This window comes from Equus quagga, chromosome 16 (genome assembly GCF_021613505.1).
Source record: "Equus quagga isolate Etosha38 chromosome 16, UCLA_HA_Equagga_1.0, whole genome shotgun sequence".
Taxonomy (NCBI): domain Eukaryota; kingdom Metazoa; phylum Chordata; class Mammalia; order Perissodactyla; family Equidae; genus Equus; species Equus quagga.
Window position 1 is genome coordinate 1,460,809 of NC_060282.1, and position 19,698 is coordinate 1,480,506.

The window sequence follows — 19,698 nt, forward strand, 5'->3', positions numbered from 1 at the left end:
TGGGAGGTCGAGTTCTGGCCTGAAGCCCTGCTGAGCTGCTCTGCCAGCAGCCACAACTGCTGTCCTGCGTCTTCCTGCCCAAAGCCTCAGCCCTCTGCCTCCCCACCTCTGCCTGCGCAGCCCTGGATGGTGGCCGAAGCCTCCCGGCCTCAGTCCCCCCACCCTTCACCCTGTGTGTTCTCTCCACAGCAGTGTTGTGTGTGTGGTTAGGGCCTACCTTCTCTGACCCTGCCGCCTCCTTTGTTCTCAGGGAGCCACTGCTGCCCTGTCTCCGGCTCCTTACCCACTGCGGTCTCCTCTCTATGTCTCTTACCTGAACCCCCAACCAGAGGACCACTGTGTGTGGGACTCCGGCCCCTTCTTCCTGGTGTGCATTCACCCAGCACAGGTTGACAGAATCCCCACACAGTGGCATGGCCCCCAGGCCAGGGGCACAACAGTGAACTGCCCCAGGGTGCTCCGAGGTGTGACACTGCACTGTCCCAGGGTGGGGGGACCTGTCACAGCAAGCCATCATGGATCAGGGAAGGCTTCCCAAAGACTGGACATCTGAGCTTGGTCTCAGGGATGACCTGGGTAACAGGCAGAGGGACAGCATGTGCAAAGGCCCAGTGCAAACAGGGTCACAGTGCTTTCAAGGAATAACTTTCCAGTGTGGCTGGAGTTTTGGCTAGTGGGAGGGTATGTGGGGCAGTGGCTGGTGAGGCTGAGAGCCCAGCCTGCAGGGTCTCTGACAGACTATCGTGAGTACAGTGGGGTCCACTGCAGGGTATTAAGTGGAGTAGGGAGGGAACAGAATCAGTGAGCAGTTTTCAAACCAACTGGAGGGACGGGGTGGGGTGCGGGGACCCCACCAGGGGGCTGTGAAGGAGGGCAGGCATCCAGGCTGCATGTCGGGGTGAGAGGGCAGGCTGGCTCAGGTAAGGCAGGTTCCTTATGTCTGAGGTCTGGTTCTACAGGGGAGAGGCCTGGGTGGAAGGTAGGGAGGAGACTGGGTGAAGTCCAGGGGCCGGCAGCCCATGGGGGCCAGAGGCAGCCGGGGCTAGGGAGCCTGAGGGGATCGGGAAGAACTCACCAGCAGAAATGCCCGTGTACCTGAGAGGTCTGCCTGTGGGAGGATAGCCATTAGTTCCCACCGGGGACTTCTGGTCCAGCTACGGGGGCTCTGGTCCTGCACGTAGGTCTGTGCCCAGCCTTTGTGTGGCCTCTGGGCCTGGCCCTGTCCCTAGGAGGGGGGTCCATCTCACTTGTGCTGGGAAAGGCTTTGGAAAACCTCAGGACTGAGTGGGCTGGAGTAGGGGCCTGGGGTTGCCTCAGCTCCAGCATGGTCCCTCAGTCCCACCTGAGCAGTGACAGCCGAGGACAAGCCAGAGAGGGCTGCACAGGGTGGCCCGAGGCAGTGTGTGCTTGAAGGTGCTATTGTACCTGGTGAGGAGGCCTGGGCAGGATGGGTACAGCTCCCAGTTTGAGACTCGCCCCACCCGGGGCATCCAGGAGGCTGGGGTTGCTTCCAGGGTCTCTAGGGTGAGGCCATCTCTCCCACCCCTCGCCCACCTGCACCTGAGTCTGCCCTTGGTCATGAGCGAGCCACACCCCAGGCCATGCCCTGACGTGGCCCTGGCAGGCTATGTGTCCTCAGCCCAGGGTCGGGTGCGTAGGAGGCAGGTCCGCCTGGACTGGAGCACTCACTGGGGGGTGGGCGGGCGGCCCTCAGGAAGGGCTACTGTTTTGGCAGATCCTGTCACCAGGGTGGGTGAGGTGCCTGTGGTCCGGTGTGCACACGTGTCTGAGAGCCCATTTTCCTGTCTGCTCCACGAATGCACACCTGTGCCCCTGGCTGCCAGGCTACATAGCTACCTCACCTTAGGTGGGCCTGTCTCAGCCGTGCAGCCTGAGAGGCTGACCCAGTGGGCAGGGGCACCCTGTGCACCATGTTGGGGGCTACACAGACCTGCTTCCGGCAATGGCCACGGGGCGAGCAGGGAGCGTGGGTGTCCAGGGTCGGCCCTCAAAGCCCTTGGAAGGCAGGGGAGCCCTGGCAGAGTCAGCACTCTCGGCCTCTACCCTCAGTGTGCTCTTCAGGCCAAGCAGGGGACTCAACATGGTGTCCCTGGCCTCTTAGGGAGAGCCTCCGTCTGTCTTGCCCAGACCCTGACACCCCCATCTTGGGTTCCTTTTCCCTGGGCCCCAGCCCCTGCTATCATCCTCACCACCTGGCACAGCAGGTCAGAGGGGCCGCAGTGAGCAGAGCCCCTTGGCCAGCCTGTCCAGGCTCAGGCCTGGAACTTTTCAGCTGCTCCCCAGGTAGCGGACACGTGGACAGGTTTTCTTTTCAAACCTACTTTTGTGGTATGTGTGTCTTTCTCCCCGTTACCACCACTTTTCATTTAAAATGTTATCTCCCCCAGCTCCTTCGTGTCCCCCTCCCCCCCAGGGGGCGAGGGAAGGCCCAGCCCTCACCCTGGTGTAGTCAAGGTTATGGTGATAAATCCTGGGGCATTGTCACTTCTATTCGGAGTAAATTGGCTGGCCGCTTTCGGGCTGAAGGAAAGATAATTTGCTGTAGTATTTCAAATGGATTAGAAATGGATTTGAAGGGGAAGTTCATGCCTCCCATTACAAAGGCAAGAGAGAGGACTATCTTAAGGCCCGGTTCCCTCCCTGGCCTTCATTATCCACGCTTAATACCTTTCCTATTTTCCAGCGTTAATGAAATTTCCTGGCGGCGTGGGCCTGCCGGACGGCTGGGAGAAGCCTTTAGATCTGAGGCTCCTGTTGTAGAAAAGGAATTACAGGGCCCTTGCCGCGAGGGCAGGAGCGTTCCCTGGGTCCTTGGCCCTGCTATTATCTCATTAATTTCATCCCCTCTTCTCAATACAGTTCGTTTCCAAAGGCTGTCCTCTCCATTAGGGTAACAATTTACTGGAGTGCTGTGACACCCACGGCATGAAAAGCTACACGGCATTTGGGGTGGGGGCCCCTGAGCCTACCGTTCTAGCCCCCCGCCCACCTGGCCACAGGTCCCAAGTCACTGGGACCAGCAGGGGTGGGGGAAGGGCAGAGGTGGTCCCATGCAGCTGCAGGGTGGGCCCTTCCCAGACCCTGCCAGCCCTCCCCAAGTGCTGTGGGTCCGTCCAACTCCTTAAGCAGCCCCCACGACACAAGCCAGAATGCAGCCTCTCCCAGGCTCCTGGTATGCCCCTGGAGGCTGTGAGCCCAGGGGCCATAGCCCTGCATGCTTGGGCACATGGGGTTCCTTGGGCACATGTGTGTACACAAACCTAAGCACAGAGCTGGGGCGTCAGAGCGGAAGGGCTGCTATGCCTCCACTCCTTCCAGATGGCCTATGATTGTCCTGTAATTGCCATCAAAACCCAGGGATGTGATGTTTTGGGTAGGAGAAGGTGACAGATCAATTGGTCATGTTCCTCCATAAGACTAACAGTGTGAATAGTCAATAATGTCCAAGGAGAGAACTGTCACCTGAGATGTACCTTTTAGCTATAAAAACAGATCATAAAAGGCAGTAATTAATGGAGCTTGCTTCTCCACAGGAGGGGTGGGCGTGGCCAGCCACAGTGCCCAGCCCAGGAGCAGAGAGGGCTTCCCCGGGGCCCCACTCTTCAGGGCAGGCTGTTAACAGCCCCAGACTGGGGCTCCTGTGTGCACAGAGCTGTATGTTGCAGGCCCTCTTGGGGCAGGATGGGCCACAATGGGGCCGCCCACAGGTCTGGAACACGCTCTGCCCTGAAGCTTCCAGCTCTTTCTGACCTAAGGCCCTGCCTGTGGCCGCCTTCTGTTGCTTTGATCCGTGGCTTCACCTGTGTGGCTACCCCTGGGGGGCCATCTGTCCCTGTCTGGCCTCAGCCAGGAGCACATGCCCACGGCTGGGGAGCTTCCTCACCCCTCGAAGGGCTGGGATCCTGGGACATCCAGGGCCCTGCTTCCTCCCTCCCACTTTCTCAAGGACTTCCTGACTCTGGGCCCAGGTAGGGAGGCAGGTATGCGTCGGTTGCCCGCTTGTCCCTCATGCTTTGTGGCAGCCAGTGCTGTGGATGGAGGGGCTGGGTGGGAGTGGTGGCCCAGGAAAGGGTCCCCCCAACAAAGGGAAGAGGCAGATAAGGGTAGTGGTGTTCCAGTCAAGCGGCAGCCCCATTATCTTGCCACACAGCCTGTCAGGAGGTCTGGAGTCTGGCCCTGAGTGGCCACTCTGCAACGAGAACCAGAGCTCGGTGAGTGGCTGGTGCCACGGCGGGCGAGGTACCATGTGTACACAGGGTGGGCTTATTGCTGGTCCCCTCACCCTCTGGGGCTGTGGAGTGGAGGCCTCCCAACACTGCCCCTGGCCTAGGCTGGCATGTGAAGGGACAGCTGCCTCATGGGTGATGAGACCACTGAGGACTCTGGCCAGCCTGGGCCTCGGGGCCGGGGCTGTTGGGTGCCTGTCAGCCTCAGGCTGAACGAGCTATGCTAGCCACTGGCCTGGGCTCCCTTCCTGATTGTGGGGATCAGGACTCAGGCCAAGGTGCGCCCTGCAGACAATGGCCACAGCTCCTGCGGAGGGTCCAGAGCCACTTCTGAGGCTGACAGGGCTCTGCAGCGAGGGGCTAGCGGGAGGAGAAGACTCCACCCAGCCTTGCCCCTCCTCACGCCTCCGCCGGGCTCCGGGCTCTGGTGCGAGCCAAGGGGACAGGGCAGAGGATAGCCTGGAGGTCTGGCTGCCTCCCCCAGAGGATGCCTACCCCACCCACCCCCTCCTGCCCAGGCCTGCCCTGTGTGGGGGCAGCTGGAGCCTATCGAGCATGGACATCATGGGCCAGGTGGCCGGGGCCCCTTGGTGGGACTTGTTCCCTCCAAGATTGGTGTTTGTGAACTTGAATTTTAATTAAGGGAAACTGGGTTAAGTGCTTTCTGGCCTCTGCGGTGCTTCCTGCCTGGTGTTTGTACTTACACCGCAGCTCTGGGTCCCCTGAGCACCCAGCTTACTTGTGCACGCTGTTCCTCTAATGGGCCCTCAGAGGCTTCGGGTTGGCAAGAATTACCCCCAACTTGCAGATGGAGAGACCAAGGCCAGAGGGGCCACGGGGGTCGGGCTGCAGCTACGCCTAAGAGCAGGGCTGCTTGACCCCCGACACCTCACTTCTGGGCAAGGGCACCCTCCCCACCTTGGTCAGCCTATGTTCTAGGACACCGAGGCCTGCCTGTCCCCTCTGCACTTGTCAGACCCCTGTCTGGGGGCTTCTCCCTGGCCGTGGGCAGCCAGGAAAGGGTCTACTGCTGCCCCAGGAGGAGTTGGGGATCCATGTGCTCCCCAGGGGAAGGGAGTGCAGGGCCCTGGGGGCCTCATTGTGAGCACATTGGAGACCCGGGAGGGAGGTTGCCTGCACTGCGCCCACAGGACAGGCCCTGGTTCGCTGTCCTACTCCCCACTTCATCTGGTTTCCCCTGGGGCCCTGAGCATGGCTGGCGGCAGTGCCTCAGTGGGGGCTGTGCTCCTCATGTCCTGCCCTCCTGCTGCTTGGGGGCCACCTTCGGGTGCAGGCGATGCACGCGGGACCGCCCGCACTCATCTGCCCAGATATGCCAGTGGGGCACAGTGCATACACTGGGTGGAATAGTGTTAGAGCAAGAGTCTGAGCTGATACGGAATTGAGCTCAACTGCAGAAATAAACTACCACTGAAACATGTCCTGAGGGGGAGAGGCCCCTCCCTTCTGGAGTCGTGGTGGGCTTGTCTCCATGCCCCGCACCCTGAGGGGGAAAGCCCTGTCCCCTCATCTCAGTGGCAGCCTGGCCACGTGACAGCTGGTGGGAGCATGTCGGCCAGGACAGCCACAGGCTCACGGTTTGTGCTGGCCTGGCATCCCTGAGCCTGGGGCCCTGTGGCCACTGCCCACCACAGCCATAGTGTCTACAAGGGAACATCTCTCTAAGTGGGGGCATCAGGGGCCTCCTCCCAACCCACTCTGCCCATGGGCTTCCCATGGGCGTCGGTCGTCCACTTGGCCAACCACACAGGCTGTCCCAGGCCTCTTCCAGCCTTTGACCTTGAGGCAACTCCTGTCTTGCCCCAAACAGCTTGCCTGGGTGCCAGTCTGTGAGGCTGTTGCCTCCACTCAGTGCCGGGCTCTCGGTGTGGTGGAGCTGACCCCACGGCTTCTGCTGTCCTGAGACCGTGTGATGGGCACAGGGGCAACGCTTGGGGGAAGATGTTCCTGGGCAGTGGTGACGGCATAGACCCTCAAGAGCCACCTCAGTGCATGTGCTGAGGGCCTTCCCCTCACAATGGCGCCCTCAAGAGCCCCTGCCAGGAGGCCAGGCCATGTGCATGTTGGGAGAGGGAGGCCTGTCCCCTCTCTGTGTCCTTCAGGGGCTCATGTGGTTCCAGCCTGGTTGGTGGGGTGGGCATTGCCACCTCCTCTCCTGCGTTGGGGCAGGTGACAGAGGTCTCCTGACTGTGGGCCCTGGGCCTGGGCTAACAGGCATTTCCCTGTCTCTGCAGGTCCCTGGTGCTGAATCGCCTGCGCCCCACCGCGGCGGGTGGGAAAGCCCAGCCCACCTCCCCTCGGTGGCGGAACAAAGGCTACCGCTGCATTGGAGGGGTACTCTACAAGGTGTCAGCCAACAAACTGTCCAAGACCTACGGCCGGCCCAGCGGTGATGGGGGCAGCAGGCCCCTCCTGCGCACAGGTGAGGCTCCTCAGTGGTAGGGGCCAAGAAGCCCTTGGTCCGGGCCGCTGACTCCCTATGTAGTAGTGCGTGCCTGCTCAGGGCTTGCCCCAGATCTAGGCAGGCGGGGCCTGGCACTCCCAGGGAGCCGATCCAAGTGACTGCTTCCCAGTGGGCCACATCCCAGCCTGGGAATCCATCGTCCTACTCTCCAGTGCTCACAGAGCAGAGCCTAACAAGGCGGCCGGAGCAGGCAGGGCACCAATGGGGAGGCCTTGCAGCCTCTGCATCCCCCAGAGATGGCCCCGGGTGGGACGACTCTTGCTTGACTGAGCGGCCACTGATTTTCCCTGTTTTGCTCCTGGACAAAGGAGCTGAGCCCGGGTACTGTAAACACGCCCGGGCGAGCGAACACCTGGGGCCGTAGCGCCCCGTAATTGCATTGGCAACGCCTCCCAACTGTGTCTGGAGGCAGCCGCTGCCACCACGTGTGCCCTCGCAGCCTGGGGAAACAGGCCAAGGAGAAGGAAATGCTTTGGATTCGCTTATTGTACAAATTAACTAGAAAAACGTTTTGGCTTCAGTCCAGTTTTACCCCCTTCCAAGGTTGCAGGCAGTCTGGGGATCACAGAGGCCCAGCTGCCCCAGCCCCCACCTTGCCCATCCAAAGGGGCAGGAGGGAGGAGGGGGGTGGCAGGGGTTGTCTGTGGGTGGGAGGCAGCCCCAGCACCCCTCCCAGAAGCCCCTCCCAGGGCCTCTGTCTTTGGGACTCCGGGTCGCCTGGCTGCCTTCTTCCAGGCAAGGTACACTGGACTCCCCAGGAGAGTCACCAGGGGGCCCGGGAGGCCATGGCTCTGCCCCATCATTGTGTGTCTCAGTTCCCCCTCCTTTCCTCGAGGGATTGGGCTCTGTGATCTCTCAGGGCCTTTCTGCCTTGGCCTTGGCATGCTTGCTAGGTAGAGGAGCAGGTGCTGAGCCCTGGCTGGGTCTCCTCACGGGGACTTCGTAAGACTCAGCCTGGAGGGGCTGCTGCCGTGGCCCCGGGACAGCCCTCTCTCCACTCCTAGCCAGCCCCACACTGGTTGCCTCCAATCCCCAGAACTTGGCAGGCCCACGGCATTGGCGCTCACGGTCTGAGGGCCATCGTGCAGCTGTTGGCATTGCGGAGGGTGGGCGTCTCAGACCCCTGCTCTGTCACTGTCTCTATCTGGACAAAGCAGAGCCCTGCCTAGCCTGCTGCTCCCGCCGAGCCAGGCCCTTTGGAGGACTGGCCCCAGCCAGGCTGGTGTGCAGGCTGGACGGGGCCACAGAGGTCTTGTGGGCAGCCACTCTGCAGTGATGTCCCGGTTGGCTTCATGTGGCAAGGCCTCAAGGTGGCCTCTCTTTGGGTCATACCTGCTGTCCCCAGCCTCCGGCTGGGCCTTTTGGTGAAGGGTACCTAGGCACCACTGGCCTAGCCCCATCCATCACCCTTCCCCATCCCGCCCTGACACCACGGTTGACTGGCAGGCAGGACCCAAGGTCTGCTCTTTGCTCTCCTTACTCGGGGGCTGAATGGAACTCATTGGCAGGCCGATGGGACTCTGCCAGTGTTTCCTTGGCCACATGTCATGGAGCCATGCCCACTTGAGCCTCAGTCATTCACACCAGGTCTTAGGGACTCCTCCCTGGCCAGACGAGAGACTGGGTGTCGTGGCACTGGCACCATCTGCATGCAGGGACCCAGGAGCTGGTCCTGGTTTGGAGCCCTAATGGCCCTCGTTAGGATCCTGCTGCCCACATCCCTTGGGCTGCAGAGGGCCACCTCCACCCTGGACCCCGATCCCAAGTGGGCTGGGTGAACCCTTGGGGTGGGGCTACACCCACCACCCCAATCCTCAGTGGCGTCCTTGGCAGGACAAGAGGTGCCTGAGGCTGAGAGAAGAAGGAGGTTTGGACTCACGCCTCCTCACAGACACCTGTGTGGAGGCCACGCTCACGCTGGGCTCTGAGTTGAAGCTGGAGCCCCGAGTGAGCCCAGGCTCTCACCTTGGGGGTGGTCCTCAGAGCAGGTGGGAGGGGCCTAAGGGGGGCCACTCCCTCTCTCCCACCCAGGCAGGCGGCAGGCCCAGGGAGGGGCTGTCACATTTCTCACTGGGGAGGATGGCACACTGAGCCTGCTCCCCTCTAAGTGCTGAGCTCTGCAGAATCCCACCTTCCCGCTTACATGCATGGAGTGTGCCAGAGCTGTCCTGGCCTTCCCCGACTCCCTGCAGCCCACAGCCTCCCGGCAAGAAAGTGAGGAGGACAGTGGCCTCCGGGGCAGGGTGGACAGGCGGGGTCCCAGGAGTCCTCTTCCCCACTGACCTGCCCCTGCAGGCTACAGCAGCCTGTGTCCTGCGGCCCAGTCTTGCTGGCGGCTGAGGGGCCTGAGTCCTGGGCCTCAGCCTCCCCACTTCGTGGGCAGCTGAGTGGTGGGATTTGGAGCACAGACAACAAGGCAGTCTGTCCTGGGGCACACGGCAGAGCCAGAGCCCCCCGAGGACCTGCTCATTCTGCCTGGCCAGCAGATGTGGGCACAGCTCCAGCTGCCTGGACCCCTGTATGGGTGGCCAACTCCTCGCTGTGAGGAAGGTGGATTGCTCCCAGCTGTGGGAATGCCTGCTGACCAGCGGCCCACTTAGATGAATAATAATTAAAGAAATAAATTTTGTCTTCTGGTGTCAGCGGAACTTTGACTTCAGCAAGAAAGTGCAGCCCTCCTTGGGAGGGGGCAGGGGCTCTGCCTCTGCCTCTCCTGGCCCCTCCTGTTCCCTCCTCTCCTCCCAGTTGCTGGGCTGCTCTAGGACAGCAGCAGCCCCTAGTTGGGGTGCCCCAGGCATCCCAGGCTTTGTGGGGAAGAGAAGTGCAGAGCCTTGTCCCTGCCCGCCCCCCCCGCCCCAGGGGCAAGGCCTTATGGGCAGACCTCAGCCACCCTGAACCCTAGGACCAAGCACTTTCCTCCCAGGCCCAAGGCCCACCAGCCCAGGGACCCCTCCCCACATACTTTGGCCTGGGACCCAGTACAGCCAGGTGTGGGTCCTGACGAGTGCTGTGCTGGGTCTAGCACGTGTCGTGGCCCCAAGAGCCTACAGTCCCTGTGGTGGAGTGGAACCTGCTAGAGCCACCTCTCAGCCTAGGTTGCAGGGCTGGCCCCTGTGCTTGTTCTGAGCCCCCCGGCCCCAGAGTGAGGCAGACAGGGGCTGTATCCTTCCTGCTGCGGACCGGCCACCACCCACCCATGAACACCACCTATCTCCTCATCTGTGACCTGCCTGCCCTGCCCAGAATGGCACCAGACAGAGGGCCCTGCCAGCCTAGCCAGAGCCAAGGCCCCACCCCACTGCCTCCCTCCCTCCCAGATGCCTCTTCCTGGAGCTCCCTCTGCTGTGGGAGCCCAGCATCTACAATTTCAGTCTTCTTCCTAAGGGGGACCGTGTACTGGGCTAGGGCCTAATGGGCTTTGAGCTCAGCAGACCAGGGGCCTGATTTCCTAGGAAAGGCCAGGCAGGCCAGGGCGCCATGGGGGAGTCGGGGCTGGCGGGGCTGGCGGTGCTGCTGCTCCCTCTGACCTGAGAGCCCCCGACTTGGGCTTCCCGCCCCGTCAGGGGTGAGGCGCTGCCTGCTGGGGACTGATGGGGGTGGGGGTTGCCAGGAGCCGGCTGTGTCTATTTTGGGAAGATCCCTGGGAAGTGCAAGTTCTCTGGAAGGCTTGGCGCCTCCTGCTCCAAGGTTGCCGAGGGTTTTCAGCTAAACTTGTTAGCACCTCTCAGCGCCCCTGTGGCCACTCTTTAAGCCAGCTACTTTATGTGCATTTTTTAACACTGCAAAGCATTTGAAAAGGTGCCTCTTGTTCTTGTCAAAACTCCCACCATGAGCCCTACACTGGCACTTTTTAAGAGTAAAAAGTGGAAAGGGGAGTAAACCCCACCCTCCCAGGCCAGGCCTGGGGGCCAGAATCTGACGGGCGGACATGTGACGACAGTGGTCCCTGGTGGGAGCAGATGGCGCCACAGCGTCACCGGCAGCATGGATGACAGCCTGGGAAGCTGTGCTCACCAGCAGCTATCAAATTGCACTGTCACCCAGGGGCTGGCAGGTGTATGGACACCACGTGCTGCCTGGACTGGCCTCCACTGCCATCCCCAGGACTGGTGTCCCTGGTTTGGGAACCGGGACTTTATTGTGGCCTGTGGCCATCCTGAGACCACCTCCCCGTTGGCCTCTCTCACCTTGAGCCCCTCTCTCCCCCACGCCCCTCCTTGTGTCTTGCTGACACCCTGGGCCCTCTGTTTCGTGTTCCCCCTCCCCCACATCATAATACTGTAACCAGCTCTGCTTGTGTTCCCGCTGCCTGGGCCGCTGTGTGGAGCATTTCCTTCCCATTGCGGGTCTTGCTGCTCAGCCCTGGAGCTGCCCTTTTTAAACTTGAGGAGACTGAGGCTCAGGGAGGGGCAGACACTGGCGAGAGGGGCAGCGCCAGCAGGGCAGTGAGGGCGCTGGCCCAGAGATGGTGTGCCAAGTGTCCAGGGAGCTGTCAGGGCCTAGCAGCAGGCGGGATGTGGAGAGGGGCGTCTGAGGTTCCAGTCTGTGGGGCACGAGGGAGTCTGGGTTTGGACAGGCCGTGTGAAGTGTCAGAACACTTGTATGACCCGGTCTGAGCTCAGGAGGTAGGACTGAGCTGAGTGGACCCCGGAATGGTCGCCCTGGGGAGAGGGAGGGAGGGCCTGCAATGGCAGGAGGGCCTCCACCCAGCTCTGGCTCCAGTGCGGGCCGCTCAGGGCCAGGCAGTTTCAGGACATCCCTTTTTAAACCTGGGATGCTTTGTCATTGCCTCAGGTCCCTAGAATTTGTGAGTGATGTCACTTTTGCCTCCTACTGCCGGATCCATTTCAGCAGTCGCCTGTAGGAAATTAGATCTGGTCTCGGAAGGGTCAAGTGTGTGTGTGAGGAGCAGAGAGAACCTTCATGGCCGTCCTGAGCAGGCTCTCACCCTGCCCTCCTCTGTCCTGGGGGGTGACCTTATGTCTGAAAGGCAGGCAGGGGGCTGTGTATCAATTGGGACCCTCATCTTGCAGGGCAAGCTCACACCCACCAGGACAGTGCTGCCCACCTGCCTCGCGTCGCCAGCCTCCCCCAGCCCAGCCCCACCCGAACCCCGACTGCCCTGGCTATGAGTGCCCACTGCTCCCTTCCTATCACCGCTGTCCACTTTGTGAACAACTCCCCCTTGGGCCACACTTGGTGACCTCAGTGGTGCTTTGCTTGGTTTTTGTGCGTGGGGTTTTGAGCAACGTCTCATATGCCATCTCCAAAATTGTGAGGAGTGGGCACTCGCCAGGGTCCACGGGACCTCTGAGCCAGACGCACTTGTCCGAGGCCCCCACAGGCCGAGGTCGACACACAGCCCCACTGAGCCTGGGGTGAGGGCTTCAGGCCGCAGCCTCATTCTTCTTTTCTTTGTCTTTGTTTTACAACCCTTTAAGTATGTGAACATCTTTGGCTACTGCAAAGCCAGGTGGCATTCCCGGACCCCACTCAGATCCCATTTTCCTGGGCTCTGCTTCAGGCAGAGGGAGGTGGCAGAAAGGCCCCACCACCCACTGTTCTTGGGACCACCTGCCTTGATGCGAGCCCATTGCTCACTGCCAGTGGCCTTGGGGAGCCATGCCAGCCCTGGTCCCTGAGCCCTCGTCCCTGCACAGCTCATTCCCACCGCCTCACTTCAGCCTCTCCACTGCGGGGCGGGGATGGTAGCCCAGCAGCTTCCTCAACACTGTGTCCCCAGAAGGGACAGTCTGGCAGGGGCCCAGGAAGACATGCGACCCGGCCCGAGGGGAGGGCGAGCAGTTTCCTGGAGAGCACAGCAGTGCCTGAGTTCAGCGCTGGGGACTAGTGGACAGAAGGCAGAGCGGGGGGGGCAATGGGCCTGGCGTGACCCAGCCTCTCGCCCACAGGCCGGTTGGACCCTGCCAGCAGCTGCAGCCGCTCCCTGGCCAGGTACGTCCTTGGGGTTGGGTGGGTGGGGGCTCCCTGTCCAGCCTTGGGCTCACGGCCTCTGCCCCATCCGCAGCCGGGCCGTCCAGCGCAGCCTGGCCATTGTCCGGCAGGCGAGGCAGAAGAAGCGTCGGAAGAAGGAGGAGTACTGCATGTACTACAACCGCTTTGGCCGCTGCAAGCGCGGCGAGGGCTGCCCCTACATCCACGACCCTGAGAAGGTGGCCGTGTGCACCAGGTGCCCCCAACCCTTCTGGGCCTCTCAGGTGGGCTGGCGTGGGGTCTGCGTGAAGCCCTGCCCCTGGTCTCACTGGCCCCCTCGAACCCTCTTCCCCATTCGTATAGGTTTGTTCGGGGCACATGCAAGAAGACAGACGGGACCTGTCCCTTCTCCCACCACGTCTCCAAGGAGAAGGTGAGTGCCCGCACGGGCCGGATGGGCCGGGCTCCCCTAGGTGCGTTCCCTGAGGCCACATGCCAGGCACCCAGCCTTCGAGCAGGGGGTGCCCCCAAAGTTTTCCTTGGATTTGGGACACACAGACCCCTGTCCCCTGGTGTCCATGAGGAGCTGGCTGTGTGGCCTGAAGGCTCTGTTCCTCCATCCCCTCACAGGGGCTGTCCTGTTTGGCAGCTTCTTACCCCAGCCGCATGGGAGGTCTTCACCCTCACCTCACCACATGCCCAGGGCAGTGGCCCACAGGTGCCCCCAGGCAGCCGAGGTCTCACCTGCTCTCCAGGCCTGGGCTTGGCGAGGGCAGCTGTGTGAGACCCAGTGTGCAGGAAGGCTGCAGGCTCCCCAGGTGCCGGTGTGCAGAGGAGGGGAGGGAGGCACACAGCTGGACCCTTCCGTTCATGGCCCCTCCCCATTGGCCCGTGGTGAGCAGTGAGCACAAGTGGACCCCTCACGCAGACCCCCATGGTGGGGCGTGAGCCAGCGCACAGGGAGGGGCAGAGCTGGGGGCTCTGAGGTCAGGGGTCAGCGCTGGCCTGGAGTGGGGGCTCAGCGAGTGAGGGAGGCGGATCAGCAGAGGCGCACTGCTGCTGCAACAGCTTTTCCCCTTGAGGAACTTGAAGAGAATCAGCATTTTTCTCCCTAATAGAGCTTCGAAACTCTGTTGTGAGCAGTTTGGAAATTCACGTCGAGTTTCGGGTTCATTAGCTCCCAGCTCCAAAGCCGGTGCACATTCCGAGCTGTCTAATGTGGACGCCCCGCACCAGCGCCCTGAATTAATGTTATTGTTATTTGTGTGGACGTGGTGGGTGCAAACAAGGTTAATTGAAATGAGAACGCAGTTTCCTCTTGATAACGGCCGCACTGACAGCTAGGAGGAGTTCCGTTTGGTGTAAGACTTGGCTTTATTATCCCTTTTTATTAGAGCTAATTTGGGCTCTATATCAAAAGCCACATTAAGGGAATTGTCTGCAGCCGCACCACCGCCAGCCCCAAACGGGCCAGCCCTTTTCCCCTCTGCGCTGCAGTTAAAAGACAATTAAAAATAAACTCTTGCACATTAAATCACCCTTTGTTTCTTTGCCTTTTCCTCTCCCTCCCTCCCCGGCCTCCTCCCTCTCCCACCTCACCCCAGAAAAGTGGCTTTTTGAAACCCTCATCTGGGTCCCCTGGCAGGCAGGCGGGAATGCAGTATGGGGGTGCCGTGAGGAGCCTGGCCCTGCAGTGTCGGCTAGTGGGGAGGCTAGCAGAGACCGGGGGCTGCAGAGGGCGCAGGTGGGGCAGGTCTGACACAGGAGGCAGGAGGAGGGACGAGCTCCCACAGAGGCCCTGGGAGGGGTAACAGGACTGGGAAGGTGAGCTTGTGGCACCATCCCATTCCCTGCGATGGGCCCAGAAAGCCCAGGAGGCTGGCCCACGGAAGGCACAGGGCTCACCCCAAGGGTCCCTGGTGAGCGGTCAGGGTGGGTGAGATCAGAGACCCCTTACCACCACCACTGGCCCTCGGGCCTCAGTTTCCTCCAACAGAGAGGAGCTGGGCTGCATTTCTTCTGCTCCCAGCCTGGGGGCCAGAGACTGCTGGGGGCCGCATGGCCCTGCCTAGGCTGCCCACTCCACATCCCTGCCTGGGTCTCCCCCAGACCCTCTGCCTGGCCTCCAGTCAGTGCAAAGACTTGGGCTGCTCCAAGGTGTCTCCTTACCCTCCCAATAGTCCACCACCCAGGCTTCTCCAGGCAGAGGCAGGTCTCCAGCCCACAGGCACTGTCCAGTGCCCACGCACCACGCAGCTAGGAAATCTGCCGAGTTTCCAGGCCCCGTAGGCCGTCACCCTACCTAGAGCCCCCATGCTCTGCCTTCCCCCAGCCAGCCCTGTCCTTCTAGATGCCAACCCCTCCTGGCCTATCCCACCGTAGCACCACAGCCTGGAAACTGGGCAGGCTCACAGCAGGTGACTGATGGGTGACAGCACATCTGAGCCAGGGCCAGCCCTGCCTCGATGTCCTTGTCTGGACCATGCGAGGGTCAATGTGTCTTGCCTGGGTGGCCATGCCTTCTGGGGAAGCCAGGAGTCTGACCTCGGGGTAGGCAGCCCCACCTGGCCTAGCCTCCAGTGCCCTCGGCTCCTGCTGGCCACACTCCTGCTGGCAGCATTGTGTGTTCATTTCTCCCTCGGAGCAGGATCATGGTGAGGGTCTCCAGCCACAGTCTGTGGCTCACACCTGGCCTGGAACCCCTGGCGGATCCTTGGAGTCCTAGTGTTATCACCTGTAGTGGGGTGTAGACGCCTGACAGGAGGGTTTAGGGGTGGAGGGGCCTGCGCACAGGGGCTGCGGGGGCTACTGGCCTCACCCTTGGCCACCGCCTTCCCCACAGATGCCCGTGTGCTCCTACTTCCTGAAGGGGATCTGCAGCAACAGCAACTGTCCCTACAGCCACGTCTACGTGTCCCGGAAGGCAGAGGTCTGCGCCGACTTCCTCAAAGGCTACTGCCCGCTGGGTGCAAAGGTGAGGGGGTGGGGCAGGTGCGCTGGGAGTCAGGGACCGGCCGGTGGGCGACTCTGCTTTGCCTCCTCCCACCTGTCATCTTCACCTGTCAGCGTGAGGGCTGCTGTTGTGGGAAACTCCCCACAGCTGAGCGAACTGGCTCCTTCCTTCTTACTTACATGCTTGCTTCAGAGCGGACTCAGCCGGGACAGGGCCAGTGGGAGGCTGCACGGGCAGACACAGCTCTGGGCTGGGGGTCCCCAGATGGGCTTCTTCAGTCCCTGGTGTCCCAAGAAGGAGCCTGCTCACCAGCCCAGGGGCCTGCAACAAGGCCTGCTGCCACCCTGTCCCCAGCCCTTATAAGTGACAGCCCTGCCTCAGGGGCCTGCAGTCTGCATTGGGGGCACCAGGGCTGGGGCTGCATGGGGACCCCCGACGAAGATGAGGACACCAGGTCATCCCCTGCAGGCGCCTGGGGCCACAGGGCTGGGCCTTGAGCAAGGGGAACATGTCAGTTCAGGGCCAGCCGCCTTGCTCCGAGGGTTCACACTGGGAATCACGGGAGCACAGGACCGCGCCCCTCCCTTCCTGTGCACAGCCCTCTACTGCATCCTCCCCTCCTGCGACAAGGCTGAGGCCTGGGCCAGGCCAGACTCGGCAGACCCGGGACCTCACCGGGAGCTGGTGGGTCACCTTGAAGGACACCTGGAACACTGGCAGGGAGGCCCTTCCCAGGGAGGGGGGTCCACGAGGTGATTCCAGACTGGGCCCAGGTTGTGGGGGCAGGACCCCCACAGAGGCTGTGGGTGATTATTGTAAAATATTCCAATTTAAATGAAAATATCAAAGTGGTATTTAAGTTCTGCTTCTATTAGTGGAAGTGCTTACTGCGTTCCTTTCGGCGTGTCGGCGCTGCGTGGCTGCCACATGATGGATAGCAGCTTGTAATTATATATGGGGGAAAGCGCTGAGCCGGCCGGATCCAGCGGGACGAGAGGCAGCAGCCTGGGCCAGCGAGGGTTAACTTTATTCTCTAAATAATATAAAAAGTGCTGAGTCGTCACCTTGCGCCTAGAGTAGAAGTCCTCAAATGGGCCCCAGAGAGTTCATAATATTCCACTGAATCAAGTGAAATTGTTAACCTTGCTTCATAAAGCCATGGCTTGTTAAAGAGGCACGTTTCCTTTTCTTGTGAATAATTTAGACTGGGAGTAAAGCTGCTCCTGCCCCTTTTGGGGGGCTCATGCAGCTGCTCCAGGCCCTACGGCTCAGAGGTCAGCCTCTGCCAGGTGCCTGGCCCCTGACCCATCTCATCTCCTACCCTCGGGAACAGCCCCTCCATCCCTCCGACTCTCAGGACACATTGACGACTAGGCTGCCCTTCTGTGTGTTGCCTGTCACCTTGGCTGGTCTGCTATCCAGACATCACAGTGGTGGTGCTTTGTCCCTGCATCCCGTCGAGGGTCCTAGGATGCCATCACTCCTTGTGCTAGTGGCTGGTCCCCCTTGGTCACTTGTCATGATGTCAGCTGAGTCGCTCCATTTGTCTTCTTTCTAGTTAATACACGTGTTGTGGGAGACACTTTGAGACTCCAGGAAAGCCCACTGTCACCCGCTAGTTTTAACAGCCACCAGCGTTCCTCATCTGCCACACTTGGCTGCCATCGTCCTCTACACTTGCTAGTGGTGCTTTCTGAGGAGGAGCTTTCTCTTCGCCCCGTTTCTCCCGTTTATGTATTTGTACCGGTGCGGACTCGGGTTCCTCCTGTACTCAGAGTTACGTCCATGACTATGACTGTCCAGGGGGACGCTCCTGGGGCCCCAGTTTGTGTTTGGGGCACGTCCTTGCTTTCTGGCACCACAGCGTGCTGCAGGCTCACCTCGCTCCTGCCCTGTTCTGGACCTGGAATGGCCACTCCTCCCAGGAGTCCTGGCTCCTTTTCGTTGTGTTTAAAACTTGTGGGCTAGGTGCTCACTGCTGCTGGGGTGTCGCTGCCCCCAGCCCCTCCGGGTGCACAGAGCTGGGAAGTACCCACGTACATGCGTGTGACTTACCCCATGGCCACCTCTGTACCAAGACAGCAAGTACACGCCGACACCCCCTGCTGTAGCCCAGCCCTCCCGTGTTCTCCATCGACTTATTTCTCCATCCCTGTGTGTAGTTAGTGCCCGGCCTGCGCAGGGCGCTCTGCCTGCTAGAGGCGGTCCCAGCAGTGAGCTGAGTCGCTAGGATCCCCTCCTCTGCATGGCCGCTCCCGTCCCCTGCTTCACCCTGCCTTGCAGAAGCTCTTACGTTCTCTGGAGATCATTCTTTGGTTTTGGAATCACAGACAGCATTTTCCCTGTCACCACCTGTTAACTTTGCCCATGGAATCCTTCCTTAGGCCAAAGTCCTTCCTGTTTTTATGGGGTGCAAAGTCCTTCCATTTTTCGCCCTGTGGGTCTTGTTCCAGGGATCCCCGCCCCCAGGGCCATGAGCGCTCCATCTTCTCCTCCAGCATGGCTTCACAAGCGTGGCAAGACAGGCTTGGGAGAGCTCTGGATGTTGGCTCGGACCCCAGTCCAACCCTGTCCCTGCTACTGTTAGCCATGACCCTGCGCCAGCTGCCCACCCCCAGCCTCAGTTTCCTCTTCTATGAAGTTGGGATAATGGTAGTGCCTACCGCAGAGCAGGGTTATGATGATTAAGGGGGTTCACGTGGCAGTTTGCAGCCTTCTGAGCGGGCCCTGGGAAGTGGGGAAGGCCCCACGGAGTCAGCTGGTGTCAGTGTCACTTAGTTGTCTGTGGTGTGAGTTGGGACCTCATTTAACTTTTCTCCATATAGTGAGCCCTTCCCGCCCGAACTACCCATGAAGCTCTCCATCCTCTCCTCTCTGCATTGGTGGTGCCAGTTAGAAGAAGAGCCAGCTTTATTGAGGGGCAGTTTACACGCCAGCCACGCCATCCATTGCAGGTGTCCGCGTCAGTGATTTGTAGTAAATTTACAGTGTGCTGTCGTCAACCACTATCTGGGTTAGAACATTTGCATCACCCCAAACGTGCCCTCAACTCCTTTTGTAGTTGGTCCCATCTCTGCCCCGACTCCCGGCCAGGCAACACTAACCTACCTTCTGTCTCTATAAATTTGTCTTTTCTGGGCGTTTCGTACATTGGAGTCCTACAATACTCAGACTTTTGTGTCTGACTTCTTTCATTTAACACGTTTTTGAGGGTCATTGTGCTGTGCTCTCTGTCAGGACTCATTGCTTTTTATGGCTGGATGGAGCTCCTTTGCGGGGGGAGACCACGTTCTCTTCATCCCTTCACCAGTGGATGGACTTTTGGGTTGTTTGCCGTTTGGAGCCACTCTGAATAACCCTGCTGTGAACATCTGTGTACAAGTCCCGTGTGGATGTAGGCTCTTGTTCTCTCGGGTAGATACCGGGAGTGGAAGTGCCGGGCCCAGTGACGACTCAGGTTTACCTGCCTGTTTTCTTACATTCCCACCAGGAGTGAGTGAGGGTTTCATTCTGTGACATCCTTGCTGGCACTGGTTATCTGATCTCACGCTGTGGATTTATTTCGAGTTTCTGTGACAGCCAATGATGGCAAGCACCTTGTGTGCTTATTGGCCATTCTTGTATTTTAACAGCTTTAGTGAGATGTAATTCATATGCCATACAATTCACCCCTTTAAGTGTACAATGCAGTGGTATATTACATTGTTAATTTTTTAAATTGTGGTGAAATAAACATAACATAAACTACACCATATTTAAGCATATGGGTTCTGTGACGTTAAGTACCTTCATAATACTGTGCGACCATCATCACCACTATTTCCGAAACTTTTCATTACCCCAAACAGAATCTCTAAACATTCAGCAATAACTCCCCATTCCCTCTTTCCCCAGCTCCTGGCAACCACTAATCTACATTTTGTCTCGATGAATTTGCCTATTCTAGATTTTTAATGTAAGTGGAATCATACACTATTTGTCCTTTCGTTTCTGGCTTCTTTCACTTAGCATCCATGTTGTAGCACGTGTTGGTGCCTCATTCCTTTTTATGGCTAACAGACCGTTGTGTGAGGGGACTA

The 19,698-nt window shown here is 60.0% G+C and overlaps 1 protein-coding gene across 1 annotated transcript in view; it reads left to right on the forward strand.

Annotated features, from left to right (window-relative positions):
- ZC3H3 (zinc finger CCCH-type containing 3) overlaps nucleotides 1-19,698 on the forward strand; it is a 97,852-nt gene that overhangs the window by 63,123 nt on the left and 15,031 nt on the right. The window contains exons 5-9 of the mRNA XM_046641755.1: nucleotides 6,503-6,690; nucleotides 12,645-12,687; nucleotides 12,761-12,922; nucleotides 13,030-13,099; nucleotides 15,509-15,640. Coding sequence (XP_046497711.1) covers nucleotides 6,503-6,690; nucleotides 12,645-12,687; nucleotides 12,761-12,922; nucleotides 13,030-13,099; nucleotides 15,509-15,640 — 595 coding nt within the window. The remainder of the gene's footprint in view (nucleotides 1-6,502; nucleotides 6,691-12,644; nucleotides 12,688-12,760; nucleotides 12,923-13,029; nucleotides 13,100-15,508; nucleotides 15,641-19,698) is intronic.